Source organism: Gymnoscopelus microlampas, assembly GCF_963454915.1.
Source record: "Gymnoscopelus microlampas genome assembly, chromosome: 4".
NCBI lineage: Eukaryota > Metazoa > Chordata > Actinopteri > Myctophiformes > Myctophidae > Gymnoscopelus > Gymnoscopelus microlampas.
In genome coordinates this window covers 57704261-57723338 of record NC_139941.1, presented here as the reverse complement: position 1 = coordinate 57723338, position 19078 = coordinate 57704261, and the positions used below count along the sequence as shown (strand labels likewise).

Here is a 19078-nt window from a genome sequence, read left to right as displayed (position 1 = left end):
CACGGGCCTGACTGTGCCTACGGTGCGTCCGCTCCTGCCACAAGGTCCCCAGTTCGATCCCGGGCTCCCCCCCAGAGTGTCGAAGTGTCCTTGGGCAAGACGCTGAACCCCTAATTGCATGGTTTCCTCCGCCATCGGTGTGTGAATGTGTGAATGTAATGCACAATCTATGTAAAGCGCTTTGGATAAAAGCGCTATATAAATGCACCATTTACCATTTTACCATTTCACAATATTTATCTGTGGAACCGAAAATGTAATGCCTCAACTCCTACAATTCCAAGTGCTTATCGGGGTGGGGGGTCCTCAGTTCAAATATGATTATTTTGGGGGGTCCCCAGTTCCCATATGATTATTTTGGGGGGTCCCCAGTTCAAATATGATTATTTTGGGGGGTCCCCAGTTCCCATATGATTATTTTGGGGGGTCGGGGCATGAAAAGGTTGAGAACCACGGGCCTGCCCCTGTTCCTCACTTGTATTTAAGCTGTGTGTAGTCTCTTCATGGTATGACCTGATGAAGATGTATTGTATTTAAGCTGTGTGTAGCCTCTTCATGGTATGACCTGATGAAGATGTATTGTGTTTAAGCTGTGTGTAGTCTCTTCATGGTATGACCTGATGAAGATGTATTGTATTTAAGCTGTGTGTAGTCTCTTCATGGTATGACCTGATGAAGATGTATTGACATGGAAACGTTGTCATGTTATTTGCCTGCACCCTGTAATCAAGCCTTCCTCCTCCATCAAACTAAACCATAACTATTTTGCTGTTTATTATCAACACTGCTGTTCTCTGTTCCGTTGCAGAGATGGAAGCCGGGGCGTCTGCAGAGCGCTGGCTCCCTCTGCAGGTCAGACAGTGAATGTCTGAGCGTCCGTCCTCCAATCGGCTCGGAGCTGCACATCCAGCCTGTCCTCTGTCCACACTGTAAACAACACGGTTGCTATGACGACCTCCTCCAGCGCCACTTCACCGTACCCAGGTAATGACACTGTAAGCGACACGGTTGCTATGACGACCTCCTCCAGCGCCACTTAACCGTACCAAGGTAATGATTAGAGTTGTTCCAAACAAAAAAACAATACCAGTATCGGAAAAGCTACCGATATACTGAGTAAATTGCTGGCATCGGTATAGGCCAGTATGGTAAATGGTAAATAAAATGGTAAATGGTGCATTTATATAGCGCTTTTATCCAAAGTGCTTTACATAGATTGTGTATTACATTCACCATTCACACACACATTCACACACACATTCACACACACATTCACACACACACATTCACACACACATTCATAAACACATTCACACACACATTCATACACCGATGGAGGAGGAAACCATGCAAGGCACCAACCTGCTCATCAGGAGTAATTAGGGGTTCAGTGTCTTGCTCAAGGACACTTTATCTCTAACTCTGAGCCACTGCCCAGTATACCAGTCTATGCCGTTCTGGTTAGGGCTGTCACCATTATACATTTAAGTTGAAGATGAATTGTCTCTCAAATCATTGCGATTAAGGATTTAATAATTGTGTTTAATTGTGTCATTTCTGTTTGTCTTTTAGGCTTTGTAATAAAACCTTGCATGTCCAAAACTGTTCCCTTTGTTTTATTAGCTAGTTTCACAACTCTTGTGCGACACTCTTATTGGAGGACGAAGTAGGGCATTCATCTACAAAAAAGAAAAACATAACAACGTTTAATTTTCTGCCCCGACAGCAACGATATAATTATGGACACATTGTGACCTGTCTGTCTGTCTGTCTGTCTGTCTGTCTGTCTGTCTGTCTGTCTGTCTGTCTGTCTGTCAGGTTGGTCAGTGAGGGAGACGTATTGACGGTTCCTGCTCAGCACTGTCCTGACCTGCTACACCACAACACAGATGGAATAAACAGGTATTATTATTATTATTGTCTCGGCATGGCGAGAGAGTATGTTTTGCACCCTGTCCGTCCGTCCTTCTGTCTGTGAGCAGCTAATCTCCGGCACCGTTGGCCCGGTCACTGCCAAACTGTCCACACACACCCTGGATGCCAAAGCAGAACCTCTGCCCCCAATCTTTCAGATCAGCCTGTCATAGCGCCACCAGGAGGCCGATTTCTTTTATATTACTCCTACATATTTCGTCCAAACATCACGCAAATCAGTACACAGTATCTCTATAGTCATGTGATCAACACGCATCTGTCCGATATTTCATATTCAATCCTAATTGGCTAACATTGGCTTCCAAAGTCTGCAGGATAGGTCTGTTATGAACAAAATCAAATCCATGAAATTTTGCACTTAGCATTCCCACTAAGCCGATGAAGAAATGCCACCCTTTTCACATTGGCCTGTTATAGCGCCACCATCAGGTCTAATTTAGCGAAACACATTTCTGCAACAAAATGCCTCAAATCATGAATGCAGTGTGTGATTGCGGTGAAAGGCCTAAGAAGAAATGACACCCTTTTCACATTGGCCTATTATAGCGCCACCAGGAGGCCACAATAATTCTGTAGTTCACTTCATCTTTTCTCCTCCAGGTGTTCTACAGTTCACTTCAGAGTGCAGAAGGTTGTAGGACCTGAAGAAGAACAGAAGGTTGTAGGAAGTGATGTAGAAGAGCAGAGCAGAGCAGCGTTCCTGGCAGACAGACAACACACCACCCTCTATATGGTAACAATAATACTTCATTTATGCTGCATTTAGCCAGTGTTCACTTTGATTCAGGTTTTTGAATACAATTCCATTTAGTTTTAGTCATACTTTAGTCATCTGTTGAAATGTTTTTGTTTTAGTCGACTAAATATTATAAGACTTTAGTTGATTTAATCGACTAGAATTCAATTTAAACAGCACGAGGTACAAGCCCACAACTGTGAGCTTGTAGATCGGCAAACCAACCATAAAATGACTTGTCTTTTAGTTGATGAACCTTTATCCACAAGAGGATAATTATACCAGAGATTCACTCCCTCTCTAGGCTGTGGTACACTCATAATGAACATCCATGATAGAATGATTTATTTACTATATTACATTTACAGTACATACAATACATTAACCTGTGTGTGTGTGTGTGTGTGTGTGTGTGTGTGTGTGTGTGTGTGTGTGTGTGTGTGTGTGTGTGTGTGTGTGTGTGTGTGTGTGTGTGTGTGTGTGTGTGTGTAGGGAGCGTCTACAAACAGTCAGGCTCCATGGTGTTGTGTAGGTGAAGACGCGTCTCTCTTCTTCAACAGTGTCTGTCCAGCTGGTCTGACCTCTACTGTGGACACTCTGACCTCTGTTATCACACCACACCTCACACACAGGTACACACACACACACACACAGTTATGTGGTTGTACTGGTCAACGCTGTATTGAATGTAAAAGACAACACGTTGAGTCACACAACCTCATTTGATTGAATACTTTATTAACAGTTTGGCAATTACATGAATATATGATTGAAAATGTGTGCAGTGGTACTTTAAGTTTTACAACATACAATATTTAATATTAAAGATGAGATGTATTTGAAATTTGATGTGTGCGTGCGTGTGCATGTGTGTGTGTGTGTGTGTGTGTGTGTGTGTGTGTGTGTGTGTGTGTGTGTGTCATAGTGGTGTGTGTGTGTGCACGGTGCTGCTACAGGGTCCCAGAGGAGGAGGTAAAACTACAGCTGTCAGAGCAGCCTGCAGGAGACTCCACCTCCACCTTCTGAAGGTAAACACTATCTCTTCTACACCTAAAACTACACCTCTACTACTACTACTACACCTAAACTTAGTGAGATGAGGGCTAGGATTACATTTGAATGTGTCTTGCCAAGAGCTGCGCTGCGCGAGAAAAAAGGACGATTCACCGGCGCGTTTCAGTGTTGTAGTCCCTGCTTCTAAATTCTGCAGTTTTTCGCCGTTTTTTTTTCTTCACGTTTTTTGGTGCCCCCCCCCCCCCCCCCCAGGTTGGTGCCCTGTGCTGCGCTGCTTTTATCCACCAGATTGGGATGTTCACGGCATATTTTGCACCATCACGGTGCGTTCATCATCGCTGACGAGTGCCTCTAACACAGCCAGCAGCAGTGAGCTGCGTGAGAGTCGCGCGACTGACTGTGTCTGTGTGTCAGGATTGGAGGCCACACTCACACAATCACGTGCAGCATGCGTCCCCTCCCCCTGTGTATGGGGCCGACACGTGCTTTAGTGTGATTGTGTCAGTGTGGCTTCAGGAAGTAAATTCCTGTCCCAGCTGTTGGTACGAGAGAGAGAGAGCGCTTCCCTTCGTCTGATGTTCCACGCAGCATGCATTTTGACCACATATGATTATAAATGTATTGTTGTGTATCCCTACAGGCAGACTGTGTAAGTGTGTGTGTGTGTGTGTGTGTGTGTGTGTGTGTGTGTGTGTGTGTGTGTGTGTGTGTATTATAAATGTATTGTTGTGTATTACAGGCAGACTGTGTGTGTGTGTGTGTGTGTGTGTGTGTGTGTTATAAATGTGTTGTTGTGTATTACAGGCAGACTGTGTGAGTGTGTGTGTGTGTGTTCTAAATGTATTGTTGTGTATTACAGGCAGACTGTGTGAGTGTGTGTGGGGAGACAGCAGCAGCCTGTGAGGTCAGGTTGAGGGCGTTGTTCCAGCGGGCTTCGAACCATCAACCCTGCGTCCTCCTGCTCAGAAACCTGCGGCTCCTGGCCCCACCGGGGGCCCAAGACGGACCCCCAGGGGACAGCCGTGTCTGGGGGACCCTCTGTGACCTCATTACCAACGTCCCACACAGGTAAACTGTCACTAGTGTAAAGGTTTAAGGGTTAATGATATGTGCGGCTTTAAACACAACCTTTTTATGTTCAAAGTTTAAAGATCTATATTGTGTTTTGTTCAGTAACAGTGTTAAATAGATCTAAACCGCTCACAAAATGTAAGGAAACTTGAATTTGGGCCATTATATCTCCCCTTTACTAATACCAATCAGTAAAGTGTTATATATCATTTTTATCGGTGATTAGTCACCTTTACAACGAGGTACAGCTTGTAAGCATCGGGCATTCATGGAATGAGCAACACAGGCAAACGTGAGGGTAGCACCGAGCAAAAATGTGCCAAAATGTCCTTTCTGCTGACATTCAATGTCGTGACATTCATGACATTTAATGGGCTTCAGATGTGTGCCAGTCACAGGTGTGTGTGACTGCCTCACAGGTGAGAGACTGGCACCTGAACATGGGTTCTGCAACTTTGTTGAGTTTGTGTATGCTCCAAGCAGCAACACTGCCCCCATGGAAAGATGACACTTTTGTCAGGATAAGGCCCATGGTGCAATAGGGCAAGTGAAGCTGGTGTTCCGTTATGCAGAGTGACAGCATTATTTGGTGTTAGCCCTGGTACCATTTACAAACTTAGGACTAAGTTCTGTGAGACTGGTGAAGTAAACAAGGAAGACAACAACCCAGACCCCTTGCTTCACTGAGGAACCATAGATTTACAGGCAAGATTTGCACAACGGAACCAAAGACAGTCAAAGTTGCAGGGCCCATGCTCAGGTGACAGTCACACACCTGTGACTGGCACACACCTGCCTGCAAATGGTACCAGGGCTGACATCAAATAATGCGTAATCTGCGTAACGGAACACCAGCTTCACTTTCCCTATTGCACGGGCCTTATCCTGAAGGGACAAACGTGGCATCTTTCCATGGGGGCAGTGTTGCTGCTTGGAGCATCAACACAAACTCAACAAAGTTGCAGAACCCATGTTGCAGAACGCAAAGTTGCAGAACCCACCTCTCAGCAGGTGTGTGCTGGCAGGTCGCTCAAAACAAGAGTGATTACCAGCAAAAGCATATTGGGTGATTTTGGCACATTTTTGCTCGGCGCTACCCACACGTTTGCCTGTGTTGCTCATTCCATGAATGTCCGATGCTTACAAGCTATACCTCGTTGTAAAGGTGACTAATCACTGATAAAAATTATATATAACACTTTACTGATTGGTATTAGTAAAGGGGAGATATTATGGCCCAAATTCAAGTTTCCTTACATTTTGTGAGCGGTTTATATTGTGTGTTGTTCAGTAACAGTGTTAAATAGATCTATATTGTGTTTTGTTCAGTAACAGTGTTAAATAGATCTATATTGTGATTATTATAACAGGGGTCTCACCATCTCCTTAGTAAACAGAAAATACACTTTCAGGTGGGTTGCCAATTTAAGCCTATCAGGAGAGAGAACACATCACAATATAGAGCTATTTACACTGGTTTACACACAGCAACAGGCTGCAGTCGCCCGAATATATCTATTTCTAAACAGACTGCAATTCTCTCCTCTCCTCTCCTCTCCTCTCCTCTCCTCTCCTCTCACAGTGTGGTCGTCATAGCGACAGTGTCCAGTCCCAGGGACTTGTGTCCAGATGTCATGCAGGTGTTTGTCCACCAGGTGTCTCTGTTTGCTCCCGGTGAGGAGGAGAGGAGGGGCATGTTGGAGAGCCTCAGCAAGCCCCTCCCCCTGGGCCGGGACGTGAGCCTATCACTGCTGGCCAAGCAGACAGCGGTGAGTTATTAATATTATTATGATGATAATACTAATATTAACTAGAAAATGTGCTCCTCAGAGCACAGGTCTCCGCCAGTACTGTTCCTGATTAATCCTGTCTTACCTATTTATTACATATTGTCACATGTCACCTGACCAATGTTAGCTTGGCTGATGGAAGCTCACTTCAAAAAATATAGATGATTTTTTGAAGTGCGTCACCTATTTATAGGTTTTTTATTTCATCATGCGTCTCGCTAGCCAATCAAAGCATTGGTGACAACGTATTTGTCACGTGTCACGTGACGCTTGACCAATGTTAGCTTGGCTGAGACGGACAGACACACGGAAGGACGGAGACGAAAACATACTCTCCACCATACTGGCGGAGACAATAATAATAATATATTACCAAACAGACAGCTGTGAGTTATTATTGTTATATATATGTTTTCACTTTCCGTCCCCCCCCCTCGGCCAAGCTAACATTGGTCAAGCCTCACGTGACACGTGACAATACGGTGAAATAGTGTGATCTGATTGGCTAGTGACGTATAGCGGCCTATAAATACATGTGTCACTTTGAAAGAGTCTGTGCCTCTTTCAAAGTGAGGTAAGACAGGAATAATCACGAAATGGCTGAGAAATGGCGGATACTGTAACAATTGGATAGGACACTTACACAGACAGGACAGATAGGACACTTACATAGACAGGACGGATAGGACACTTACACAGACAGGACGGATAGGACACTTACACAGACAGGACGGATAGGACACTTACATAGACAGGACGGATAGGACACTTATACAGACAGGACGGATAGGACACTTATACAGACAGGACGGATAGGACACTTATACAGACGGATAGGACACTTGTGTCATGTTACTATGACACAGTAACATGTTCTATTTTTTGTAAGAATTAGAACATAAGAATTAGAACATTCCCAACATTCCCAACACAAGTCTGCTGGCGGAGACTTGTTCTCCGAGGAGCACTTTTTCTAGTTATTATTATTATTATTATATCATATAAGGTCGGGTGGCTCAGTGGTAAAGTCCTGCCCATCACCACAGAGGTTGTGGGTTAGAATCCACCATGGTGCATTCGGCTTTGTCCAGCATCTATGTCATACAAGTTCCCCGCCTTCCTAGAGAGAGCGGGGAACATAGGGCCTAACCTAACCCTAACCCTAACCCTAGTGGGGGAACATAGAACCTGTCACACATACATAGACACCTGTCAGCGGGGAGTGTGGGGCGGGAGGAGTAGGACGAAGGCTCTACGTCCTCCTGCTGGGGGCTCCTCACTGACAGGTGAGTCAGTAGGAAACAACAGCAGTGACAACACAGACATGTGTGAGGAGAGAATTAATTAGCATAACGACTACATTGGGGAGAAAAGGTTGTACAAAATAATTGTCCAGTCTAGATTTATAAAAATATATATTGTATTTTATTACCAAACACGTACTGTGTATAGTGTAGTATATTAGTATATATAGTTATAGTATATATAGTTATAGTATAGTTTCCCCTTTTTTATGTTGGTTTTATTCTTCTTTTTCTTTAGTTTTTGGTTGTTCTGTCCTAACCGTTCAGTCTCTTTCTTTTCTTTTTTTCAGGGTTTAGTTTTAGGAGATCTCTGTGTTCTGATGACTGAGGCTGGGAGAGCAGCACACAGGAGACTGTGGTGAGACACACACACACACACACACACACACACACACACACACACACACACACACACACACACACACACTCACTCACTCACTCACTCACTCACTCACTCACTCACTCACTCACTCACTCACTCACTCACTCACTCACTCACTCATCTTTGATGCTAAGTATTGGAAGTATTTTTGGAAGTCATGGCATGTCCTTTAAGACGTTGGTTCTCAAAGTGGGGTCCGGGGACCCCCAGGGGTACTTGAGGGGGTTCCAGGGGGTACCCAGCTAAATGATGGACAGGAACCAAATGGACCCTTATGGGTCTGTAACTCTGAGAGTGTACAAATGGAACCAAATGGACCCTAACGGGTCCATTTGGTTCCATTTGTACACTCTCAGAGTTAAGTTAACATTGATTTTACAATATGAATTGGGGTCCCAGAGATAGAAATGTCATTAAATGGGGGTCCGTAGCCTAATGCATGTCAAACTGGGGGTTCTTTGATATTAAAATGGTAGAGAATCACTACTAGAGAGCCGTATAAATCTTCTCTTATGGGGGTCCCTGGCTTATCTTTTCAAATGGGGGTCCGCGGGCTAATAAGTGTAAATTTGGGGGTCCTTGACATGAAAAAGTTTGAGAACCACTGCTTTAAGACATTGGTTATTACATTGGAGGTCCTTAACATGAAGAAGTTTGAGAAACAGTGCTTTAAGAGGGTGTGTGTGTGTGTGTGTGTGTGTGTGTGTGTGTGTGTGTGTGTGTGTGTGTGTGTGTGTGTGTGTGTGTGTGTGTGTGTGTGTGTGTGTGTGTGTGTGTGTGTGTGTGTGTGTGTGTGTGTGTGTGTGTGTGTGTGTGTGTGTGTGTGTGTGTGTAGTGTATCAGTAGTGTGTAGTTTGGAGCAGGAAGAGCTTCTATGTTCCAGTGGTGTCAGCGTCCACACAGAGGACTTCAGCAGTGCTCTGGACAGCCTGCAGGCGGCGCTGTCCTCCGCTGTAGGAGCTCCAAAGGTAAACATGATGATGATGATGATCATACGACCTCAGAATGATCTGGTCGTTCTGAGTCCACACAGTGGACGGTTACAGCAGTTATTGAAGGTTTGCTCAAATTATGGCAATGATCATGACATCATTTATAATGCAATAAAGAGTAGTGTCATGATAGTGAGAAGCCATGAGGACAAGAAATGGGCTTTCCCAGCCTTACTCCTATGTGACAGTCATCTATCTGTGTGACAGGAAATAAAGTACCTTGGCCACATTTTTACCATGCTTTTCTGCATGATGATAGATATCTGTAGACAGTGCTGCATACTTTATGCCCAGGACAATATGCTGCTTCACAGGTTCACTATGTGTTCTGATCCTGTTCTGAAGTTATATGTGTTCAAAATTTGAACTAGTCCAAAATTTGCTTAACCTCAAATCAAATGCTTGAATGCGCCATGTCGTACCCAATAGTACGAAATCTGAGGCAGGGAAAAAATAGTTTTTTGGGCCCTGGTCGTGGAATGACCTACAGACCAGATTAAAACTGGCTTCTTTGATCCCACTTTTAAGAGGATCGCCATGGGCACACTCTCCAGCCATTGCTCCTGCTTTGACGAGTAGCAAACGCTGTGATCTTAGTTTATATTAGTTTAGTAGTTTCATGATATGTATTGTTCTTATTAGTTTTTTTTTATTAGTCTGTTAATGGTGAGCTATTTAGACTCTCTCTGAGCCTCCCTGGTAGTAGGTTTTTCTTGGCATTACGGATGTTATATGTTTGTCTTTGTCATGTCCTGTACTTGTTGTTACTGGCAGAGCTGTGTAACATTTATTTTCCTCTTCTCTTGGCCAGTGCACACTCGTAAAAGAGACTATGGTCTCAATGTGATTTTACTGGTTAAATAAAGGTAATAAAGGCACTTTTTAAAGCATTCTGCACTCCTATGTATACAGCCTTCTTGTGGTGCACATACAAGAAAGGTAGTATGCGGAGGCAGACTCTATGGACCCCCTGTGTGTCTGTATATAGACTCTATGGACCCCCTGTGTGTCTGTATATAGACTCTATGGACCCCCTGTGTGTCTGGAATAGTTTGAAAAGTTTGAATTGAAATTGAATAAACTCGTAGGCGTAAACCTTTGTGGCATAACCTTTGACCTGTACTACCTGTACGGTTAATAAACCTGCTAATATATCAATCAATCAATAACAAAGTGTGTGTGTGTGTGTGTGTGTGTGTGTGTGTGTGTGTGTGTGTGTGTGTGTGTGTGTGTGTGTGTGTGTGTGTGTGTGTGTGTGTGTGTGTGTGTGTGTGTGTGTGTGCACAGGTTCCCAGCGTGTATTGGGAGGACGTGGGGGGCCTACAGGAGGTGAAGAAGGAGATCATTGACACGGTGCGCCTCCCTCTGGACAGACCGGAGCTGTTCAGCTCCTCTCTGGGTCTGAGGAGAACCGGCCTGCTCCTCTATGGACCCCCGGGCACCGGGAAGACCCTCCTGGCCAAGGCCGTCGCCACGGAGACCAACATGACCTTCCTCAGGTTAGAGGAGAGGAGAGGGGGGTCCGTGGACCCCCAGGGGTCCTCTGAGGGGTACCAGGGGGTCCCCAGCTAAATTAGTTTAACCGCTTTAACCATCATTTTATAGTTTGGCTATTCAAAAATAGCAGATCTACAAGCTCATAGCTCATAACTTTTCCTTGACATGAAAAAGTTTGAGATACACTGCTTTAGGGCATTAGTTTGTTCTCAAACGTTTTTTTTGTGCCAAGGACCCCCCAAGGACCCCCCAAATTGATATGTGTGACCCAATTTGAATGGAGCTGAGTTGTCTAGCACAGTAGTTCTCAAACCTTTCCATGTCAAAATGATATGTATTTCCCAAAAATGTAAATATTTTGTTCCAGGGACCCCCTGAAGCACAGATTTGAGTCGCAAAGACTCAAAGACGCAAAGATGTTTAAAAAATAGCAGATCTACAAGCTCATAGCGCGGCGCTATGAGCTTGTAGATCTGCTATTTTTGAATAGCCAAAGTCAAAACTTTGGATAAAGGGGTTAAAATGATTGGCACTTTAACAAATTTTGGAACCCACATTAGGAACCAAAAAAGGAAGCAAAAATGTTTGCATTTTCTTTTCTTTTCATTTCATATGAAAGCAGGGAATCAGAGCCAGTGTTAGATACGGCTTATAGAATGATGTCTTCCACAGATAGCTATGGATCACATGACGGTCGTCTGTCACGGATGAACTTCAACCTGGTGTTTGCATTTTCTCCCTCTTTGGTCCGTACATCTACATAAACGTTTATATTTCAAATATAAAGTGCTTACCTCATGTTTACCTCATGGCCACAAATTTATAATCATGTACGGGCTCGCAGAAGTACCCGTATCATCCGTATTGTTCAACAAAAAGCATTTTAATCTCCATTTGCTTTCAACTACGCGACCCTAACGGTTGGAAGGTGTATTGCACTCTGATACATTATAACTCATTATAACTCGTTTATGTACGTACAGCCAGAAAAGGGAGAACGTGCAAACACCAGGTTGAAGTTCATCATGACAGTCATGTTTCAGGGCTGTTATAGCACAGATGCAGAGACTTGACTAAACATCTCCTAAAGACACAGGTCTTTGTTCTCTGAGAATGTCACACAAATAAAACAATATGACTTACCCTACCTGTAAATGTATAATTTCAGTGTTATACTAAGTTAAATGTTATGTGATTACAGTGTAAAAGGTCCTGAACTTCTCAACATGTATGTTGGTCAGAGTGAGGAGAACGTTCGAGAAGGTCTGTAGCACAATTATACATTACCGAAAATACATGATTTATTTTGTATTTTGTTTTACCTTTATCTAACCAGTAAGAGCACAGTGAGACAGAGTCTCTTTTACTCATATGAACTGGCCAAGAGGCAGATTAAACATGACACAGCTTTGCTGAACAAACACTATAAATACAGTACAAAAGACAATAAGACATCCCTACAAATACCTATAAAGCTCCAAAGACGGTGATCAAAGATTTTTACAACATCAAGTATAATAAAATTAAAGCTAAAATTACATTACATTACATTACACATGCATCCATGACTTGGTTGTCCCTCATGAGCCACCGTAGTCTGCTAAACAGATGTTATGCTGTTGTGTGTTTTACTGTGGTATTAATAATTACAGTGTAATTAATGAAGTCACGTCATTACAGAATGTTATTAATGCATTAACAGTGTCATTAATTCATGTTATTCATTCATTAACAGTGTTCTCCAAGGCCAGAGCTGCAGCTCCCTGCATCGTCTTCTTTGATGAGTTGGACTCTCTGGCGCCCAACAGGGGGCGCTCTGGAGACTCAGGAGGTGTGATGGACAGGTGTGATGAATTGATCATATTTCATATGAAGTTATGTTAATTAATGTGGTGATGTCAGAGCTAGTGCAGGAACCAGGGCTTCATTTGTCCCAGAACTAGGCGGAGCTGGGCTCCAGGACCTGCTTCCTGTGCTCCTGAAACTGAGATCACCATGACAACCACTTTATTGTTATCCAGGGTTAATAACCAGTAAGACTCCCTAATCGGGAGATAAGCGACCGTAGGTCACATGTATACAGAAGAGGGCTGTAACGGCGATTGGTTCCTAGTTGTGTGGGCAATGGATAGTTTTGTTTGGTGGTGTAAATGTGGGGTTAGCTGTGACATGGTGGCGTTTATGTGGGCAGAAAACGTGTGTGTTTATAGGGGAAAGGAGGGATTGTTTGTGGGGGGCAAGCCCCCGAGTTACGGCATTTTATGTGAGCTGCAGTGGCAGGGGGTCCTCCACTGGGGGCGCCACCACTTTTGCATCCGTTCTGGAGCACCAGGAGTGGGTGGTCCCCGGGAATGCCCCGTGAGCAGCCCCGTTGGGGTGGTCATTTGGTAATTTGGCCACATGTGCTCATTTTTTACACTTGGGGGTCCCCGAGGCAGCTGGGGGTCCCTGGAGCTCCGGGGGTCCTTGGAGGGTGTAGTTTGGCAGGTAAGGAGTGTGTGTGCAAAATGTGGCATGGATCGGGGCAATGGGTGCGGAGATATGAGCAGGGCAAAAGTGTGACGTGTGTGACGGAGTGACGGAGTGACGGACGGACACCTGGAGCAGCTTTCTGTAGTAAGTGCGACCTACGGTCGCAATAAATGAACCAGGGAACCAGGGTTTTTAACCACTTTATTATTATCCAGGGTTAATAATAAATGAACCAGGGAACCAGGGTTTTTAACCACTTCATTATTCGCTACACTCAATATGCTATATAGTTGCGGAGCGCTCTGCAAATTACTGGGAACATGGATTAAAGTTCTCAGTCACCGTCAACTGATTTCATTCATTTGGATTCCATAGAAGTCAGCATGTCTTCTATGGAAGCATGTAATGCACTGAAAATAGCCGATCTACAAGCTTACAACACGTTGTAGCACAACTTATAATTGTAAGCTTGTAGATCAGCTATTTCCATGTATTTGTCATTTTAAGAAGAAAGAGTGTTTGAAGTGGTCAAACTAGCAACATGTTCAGTCTTCCAGAAAATCCCAATGATCTCAGATATTTCATAAAAGCAAAGGTTAACCCTCTGGTGTCAAAGCAAAACGCCTCGCCTGAAAGAAGGAGTTCCAAGTCAATCCTTTGTCATTTTGTACTTGCTGGTTGTTTTTACATCAGACTTTTGCACAGAAGCCAATAATGTTTTTTCTATCGTGTAGCAGCCTTTATATAAAGCCTTATTATAAGCGGAAATGGCAAAAAAAAAAAAAACATGTTTTCGTTTTAGGAATATAGACATGTAATCCTGGACCTACTCTTCTATCAGGAGCAGAACAAAACCTGACCTTGTTTTTCCATAACTGTTGTTCTATCAGGGTGGTTTCATCATGTTCTATCAGGGTGGTTTCATCATGTTCTTGTATGTTCTATCAGGGTGGTTCCATCATGTTCTATCAGGGTGGTTCCATCATGTTCTTGTATGTTCTATCAGGGTGGTTTCATCATGTTCTTGTATGTTCTATCAGGGTGGTTCCATCATGTTCTATCAGGGTGGTTTCATCATGTTCTTGTATGTTCTGTCAGGGTGGTTCCATCATGTTCTGTCAGGGTGGTTTCATCATGTTCTTGAATGTTCTATCAGGGTGGTTTCATCATGTTCTTGTATGTTCTATCAGGGTGGTTTCATCATGTTCTTGTATGTTCTATCAGGGTGGTTTCATCATGTTCTTGTATGTTCTATCAGGGTGGTTTCATCATGTTCTTGTATGTTCTATCAGGGTGGTTTCATCATGTTCTTGTATGTTCTATGAGGGTGGTTCCATCATGTTCTTGTATGTTCTATCAGGGTGGTTTCATCATGTTCTTGTATGTTCTATCAGGGTGGTTTCATCATGTTCTTGTATGTTCTATCAGGGTGGTTTCATCATGTTCTTGTGTGTTCTATCAGGGTGGTTTCATCATGTTCTTGTATGTTCTATCAGGGTGGTTTCATCATGTTCTTGTATGTTCTATCAGGATGGTTTCATCATGTTCTTGTATGTTCTATCAGGATGGTTTCATCATGTTCTTGTATGTTCTATCAGGGTGGTTCCATCATGTTCTTGTATGTTCTATCAGGGTGGTTTCATCATGTTCTTGTATGTTCTATCAGGGTGGTTTCATCATGTTCTTGTATGTTCTATCAGGGTGGTTTCATCATGTTCTTGTGTGTTCTATCAGGGTGGTTTCATCATGTTCTTGTATGTTCTATCAGGGTGGTTCCATCATGTTCTTGTATGTTCTATCAGGGTGGTTTCATCATGTTCTTGTATGTTCTATCAGGGTGGTTTCATCATGTTCTTGTATGTTCTATCAGGGTGGTTTCATCATGTTCTTGTATGTTCTATCAGGGTGGTTTCATCATGTTCTTGTATGTTCTATCAGGATGGTTTCATCATGTTCTTGTATGTTCTATCAGGGTGGTTTCATCATGTTCTTGTATGTTCTATCAGGGTGGTTTCATCATGTTCTTGTATGTTCTATCAGGGTGGTTTCATCATGTTCTTGTATGTTCTATCAGGGTGGTTTCATCATGTTCTTGTATGTTCTATCAGGGTGGTTTCATCATGTTCTTGTATGTTCTATCAGGGTGGTTTCTCAGCTCTTGGCTGAGTTGGATTCTCTGGGTTCCTGTGAAGGACTTTTTGTGATCGGAGCCACAAACCGACCTGACCTTCTGGACCAATCACTGCTCAGACCTGGCAGGTCAGAGTTCACTGCTGCTGCTGTTGTTGTTGTTGTTGTTGTTGTTGTTGTTGTTGTTGTTGTTGTTATTATTACAATACAAATATTTTAATAATGAATATATTTTGTGTCTGATCAGGTTTGATAAGCTGGTTTATGTTGGAATCAATGAAGACAAGCAGTCCCAGCTTCAGGTTCTGAAGGCCATCGCCAGAAAGTAGGAATCCACACTACATATTGTATAACATTGTGTTGCAGATTAAACATTTTCATAGACTTCATAGACTGTGACCATTTAGGAAGCTGGATGTACATTTGACCACAGTCTGGAAGAGGCATTCCTTACCACGGTGCGAAAAGTACCACCTTGGTACCGTCTTAAGGATGCTATTATACAGCTTGGTTACAAGCGTATGTAAACTGATTGTGTTCATATGTATCCCTGAATTAGTTTTGGTTTCAGGAATGATCAATAAGCAGAGAGCTGATAAGACATTGGCTACATTGTGTTCAGTATCTGTGATAATTGTCAGTCGACCATATATGGAGGAGACGATGCTTCCTGTATCTATGATCTGAATCCTGAAATACTTAGTGTTGACTTTCCTAAGTTTGAGCATCTACTATTATTTGTGTTCAAGAATTACTTGTTAAATGTGAACACAAATAAAGGTGTGTGTGTGTGTGTGTGTGTGTGTGTGTGTGTGTGTGTGTGTGTGTGTGTGTGTGTGTGTGTGTGTGTGTGTGTGTGTGTGTGTGTGTGTGTGTGTGTGTGTGTGTGTGTGTGTGTGTGTGTGTGTGTGTGTGTGCACATGCATCAGGTTCCAGTGTGATGCCAGTGTCAACCTGGAGGAGGTGGTGAGTCGCTGCCCCGCCCACCTGACGGGGGCGGACCTCTACGCCCTCTGCTCTGACGCCATGGCGACCGCCGTCAACAGAAAGATCTCCTCCATCGTCAACGGTAACCGTCACAAGTCTGTGTGCGTGTGTGTGTGTGTGTCTGCGTTCTCGTGACTATCCCTGGTGTATCTCCAGAGCCGTCCGACCGATCCACTTCAAACTCGGCGCACGTCGCCGCCGTCCCGAGGGAACGATGTGCCGCGTGGGGAGTCGGTCGGATCAGCGGCTCTCAAAAAAAATCTATAAATCAACAAATCTCCATAATATGGACACGCAGTGTGTTCTATCCCTCACTTTTACTGTATGTTTGTCTGTGTGTCTCTCTGCCTGTCTGTGTGTCTGTCTGTCTCTCTGTCTGTCTGTGTCTCAGGTATGGACACAGAAGAGTCTCCTGTGGTTCTGACCGGAGAGGACTTTGACAGAGCAGTGCAGCAGTGTAAACCATCTGTGTCTGACCAGGAGCTTCTCCGATACCAACACCTGCACCGTAACCTGACCGCCAAGTAACACCTGACCAACACCTGCACCGTAACCTGACCGCCAAGTAACACCTGACCAACACCTGCACCATAACCTGACCGCCAAGTAACACCTGACCAACACCTGTACCTTAACCTGACCGCCAAGTAACACCTGACCAACACCTGTACCTTAACCTGACCGCCAAGTAACACCTGACCAACACCTGTACCATAACCTGACCGCCAAGTAACACCTGACCAACACCTGTACCTTAACCTGACCGCCAAGTAACACCTGACCAACACCTGTGTTCTAGAACAGTGTGGTTGTACCGGTCAGCTCTCAGTGTTCTAGAACAGTGTGGTTGTACCGGTCAGCTCCCAGAGCTCTAGAACAGTGTGGTTGTACCGGTCAGCTCCCAGAGCTCTAGAACAGTGTGGTTGTACCGGTCAGCTCCCAGTGCTCTAGAACAGTGTGGTTGCACCGGTCAGCTCTCAGTGTTCTAGAACAGTGTGGTTGTACCGGTCAGCTCTCAGTGTTCTAGAACAGTGTGGTTGTACCGGTCAGCTCTCAGTGTTCTAGAACAGTGTGGTTGTACCGGTCAGCTCTCAGTGTTCTAGAACAGTGTGGTTGTACCGGTCAGCTCTCAGTGTTCTAGAACAGTGTGGTTGTACCGGTCAGCTCTCAGAGCTCTAGAACAGTGTGGTTGTACCGGTCACAGTGTTCTAGAACAGTGTGGTTGTACCGGTCAGCTCTCAGAGCTCTAGAACAGTGTGGTTGTACCGGTCAGCTCTCAGTGTTCTAGAACAGTGTGGTTGTACCGGTCAGCTCTCAGTGTTCTAGAACAGTGTGGTTGTACCGGTCAGCTCTCAGTGTTCTAGAACAGTGTGGTTGTACTGGTCACAGTGTTCTAGAACAGTGTGGTTGTACTGCTCAGCTCTCAGTGTTCTAGAACAGTGTGGTTGTACCGGTCAGCTCCCAGTGCTTTAGAACAGTGTGGTTGTACTGCTCAGCTCTCAGAGCTCTAGAACAGTGTGGTTGCACCGGTCAGCTCTCAGTGTTCTAGAACAGTGTGGTTGTACCGGTCAGCTCTCAGTGTTCTAGAACAGTGTGGTTGTACCAAAGTTCTGCCTCATTACTAAAGAGACCAAGGCTTCTGAAAAGTCACTGAGAAATACTGTACATTTTTTAAATAATTATGAAGTGTAAATCTGCTCTAATGTTTTAGTGCACAATATGTTCTAAAATGTAATTTAATAAATTCAGCATAAATGACTTGTTTTACGTGTTGTTTGTGTAATTGTTTTATAAGTAGTTCACAGTAGTAGTGATACTAGTGTAACACCGTGGGAACTTTTGACTGACATGACACAATGCAATGAAAGATATGTTTTAAAACTTGAGCGACAGAAGAACACTCATGATGGCACAGAGTTCTGAGAGAGAAGGCTTTTGCCATCGTATAAAATAACTTTAATTCACAAACGAGAAAAAAATATTCAAATCATTTTTTATCAACATAACACATTAAATTACACACATATTTTAGTGTGTATTTTGTTTATGTTGTTTAAAAAGTTGTTCCTTATTTTTTTACTCTTGAGTTATAAAAGTTTTGTTCTAAAAAAATGTTTCTTTTCTTTCAAAAGAAATGTTTTGCCCGCAAATATATTTTTTTGCTTTGCCGTTTTAATTTGTTTTCATTCAAAATATTGTTTTGCTCTGTTTATATTTTTTCTCTCTCAAATATTTTTCTTTTGTTTGGTTAATCGGTCTTAATGGGTTAAACGTTCTCATAGATTTCATAGATAGCTTCAATGACTATCATCAGTGTTTTATGTAAATTCATGTTTTTAAGTGGTGCCAGCCACTCCTACACTTGACCGTGTGTGTGGGTCTGTCCGTCCGTCCGTTTGAGCACGGCCTCAACAGCTGCAGCTGATTGCAACACAAGGATGCAACCAGTTACACTAATTCAAAGGCACCACTCTCTTCACACTGGGTGTGATTTTTAGTTTATTACAGACATTTAACCCAGACTTAAACCCTCAATACTTATAAACTTGACCTCTGGGTGTGTAATTGGTCTGCTCACATTTCCCTCTACACCAAACCTTTGTCGAAAATAGCCGATCTACAAGCACACAACGCACTTGTAGATCTGCTTTTTCAGCTTATGTTCCCCACAGAATAGGGATGCTAGGGTTCAAGTGGTTAATGTTAAATATCCTATTACCCCCCGTAGTAACTCTGAGGACCCCCTAGGGGTCCCGGACCGCCTGTTG

At 43.7% G+C, this 19078-nt stretch overlaps 1 protein-coding gene across 4 annotated transcripts in view; it reads left to right on the top strand.

Moving 5' to 3' along the window:
• Positions 1-18167, top strand: part of pex6 (peroxisomal biogenesis factor 6) — an 81411-nt gene extending 63244 nt beyond the window's left edge. For 3 of the 4 annotated variants that reach the window (XM_084055237.1, XM_084055239.1, XM_084055238.1), the window contains 16 exons: positions 809-984; positions 1819-1902; positions 2536-2668; positions 3164-3303; positions 3597-3699; positions 4545-4753; positions 6339-6525; positions 8141-8208; positions 9068-9200; positions 10512-10723; positions 11923-11984; positions 12457-12565; positions 15336-15452; positions 15571-15648; positions 16253-16392; positions 16702-18167. In XM_084055237.1, coding sequence (XP_083911363.1) covers positions 809-984; positions 1819-1902; positions 2536-2668; positions 3164-3303; positions 3597-3699; positions 4545-4753; positions 6339-6525; positions 8141-8208; positions 9068-9200; positions 10512-10723; positions 11923-11984; positions 12457-12565; positions 15336-15452; positions 15571-15648; positions 16253-16392; positions 16702-16838 — 2088 coding nt within the window. In that variant the 3' untranslated portion in view covers positions 16839-18167. The remainder of the gene's footprint in view (positions 1-808; positions 985-1818; positions 1903-2535; positions 2669-3163; positions 3304-3596; positions 3700-4544; positions 4754-6338; positions 6526-8140; positions 8209-9067; positions 9201-10511; positions 10724-11922; positions 11985-12456; positions 12566-15335; positions 15453-15570; positions 15649-16252; positions 16393-16701) is intronic. The other variant, XM_084055236.1, reaches the window with a different exon arrangement.
• The last annotated feature ends 911 nt before the right edge of the window (positions 18168-19078 follow it).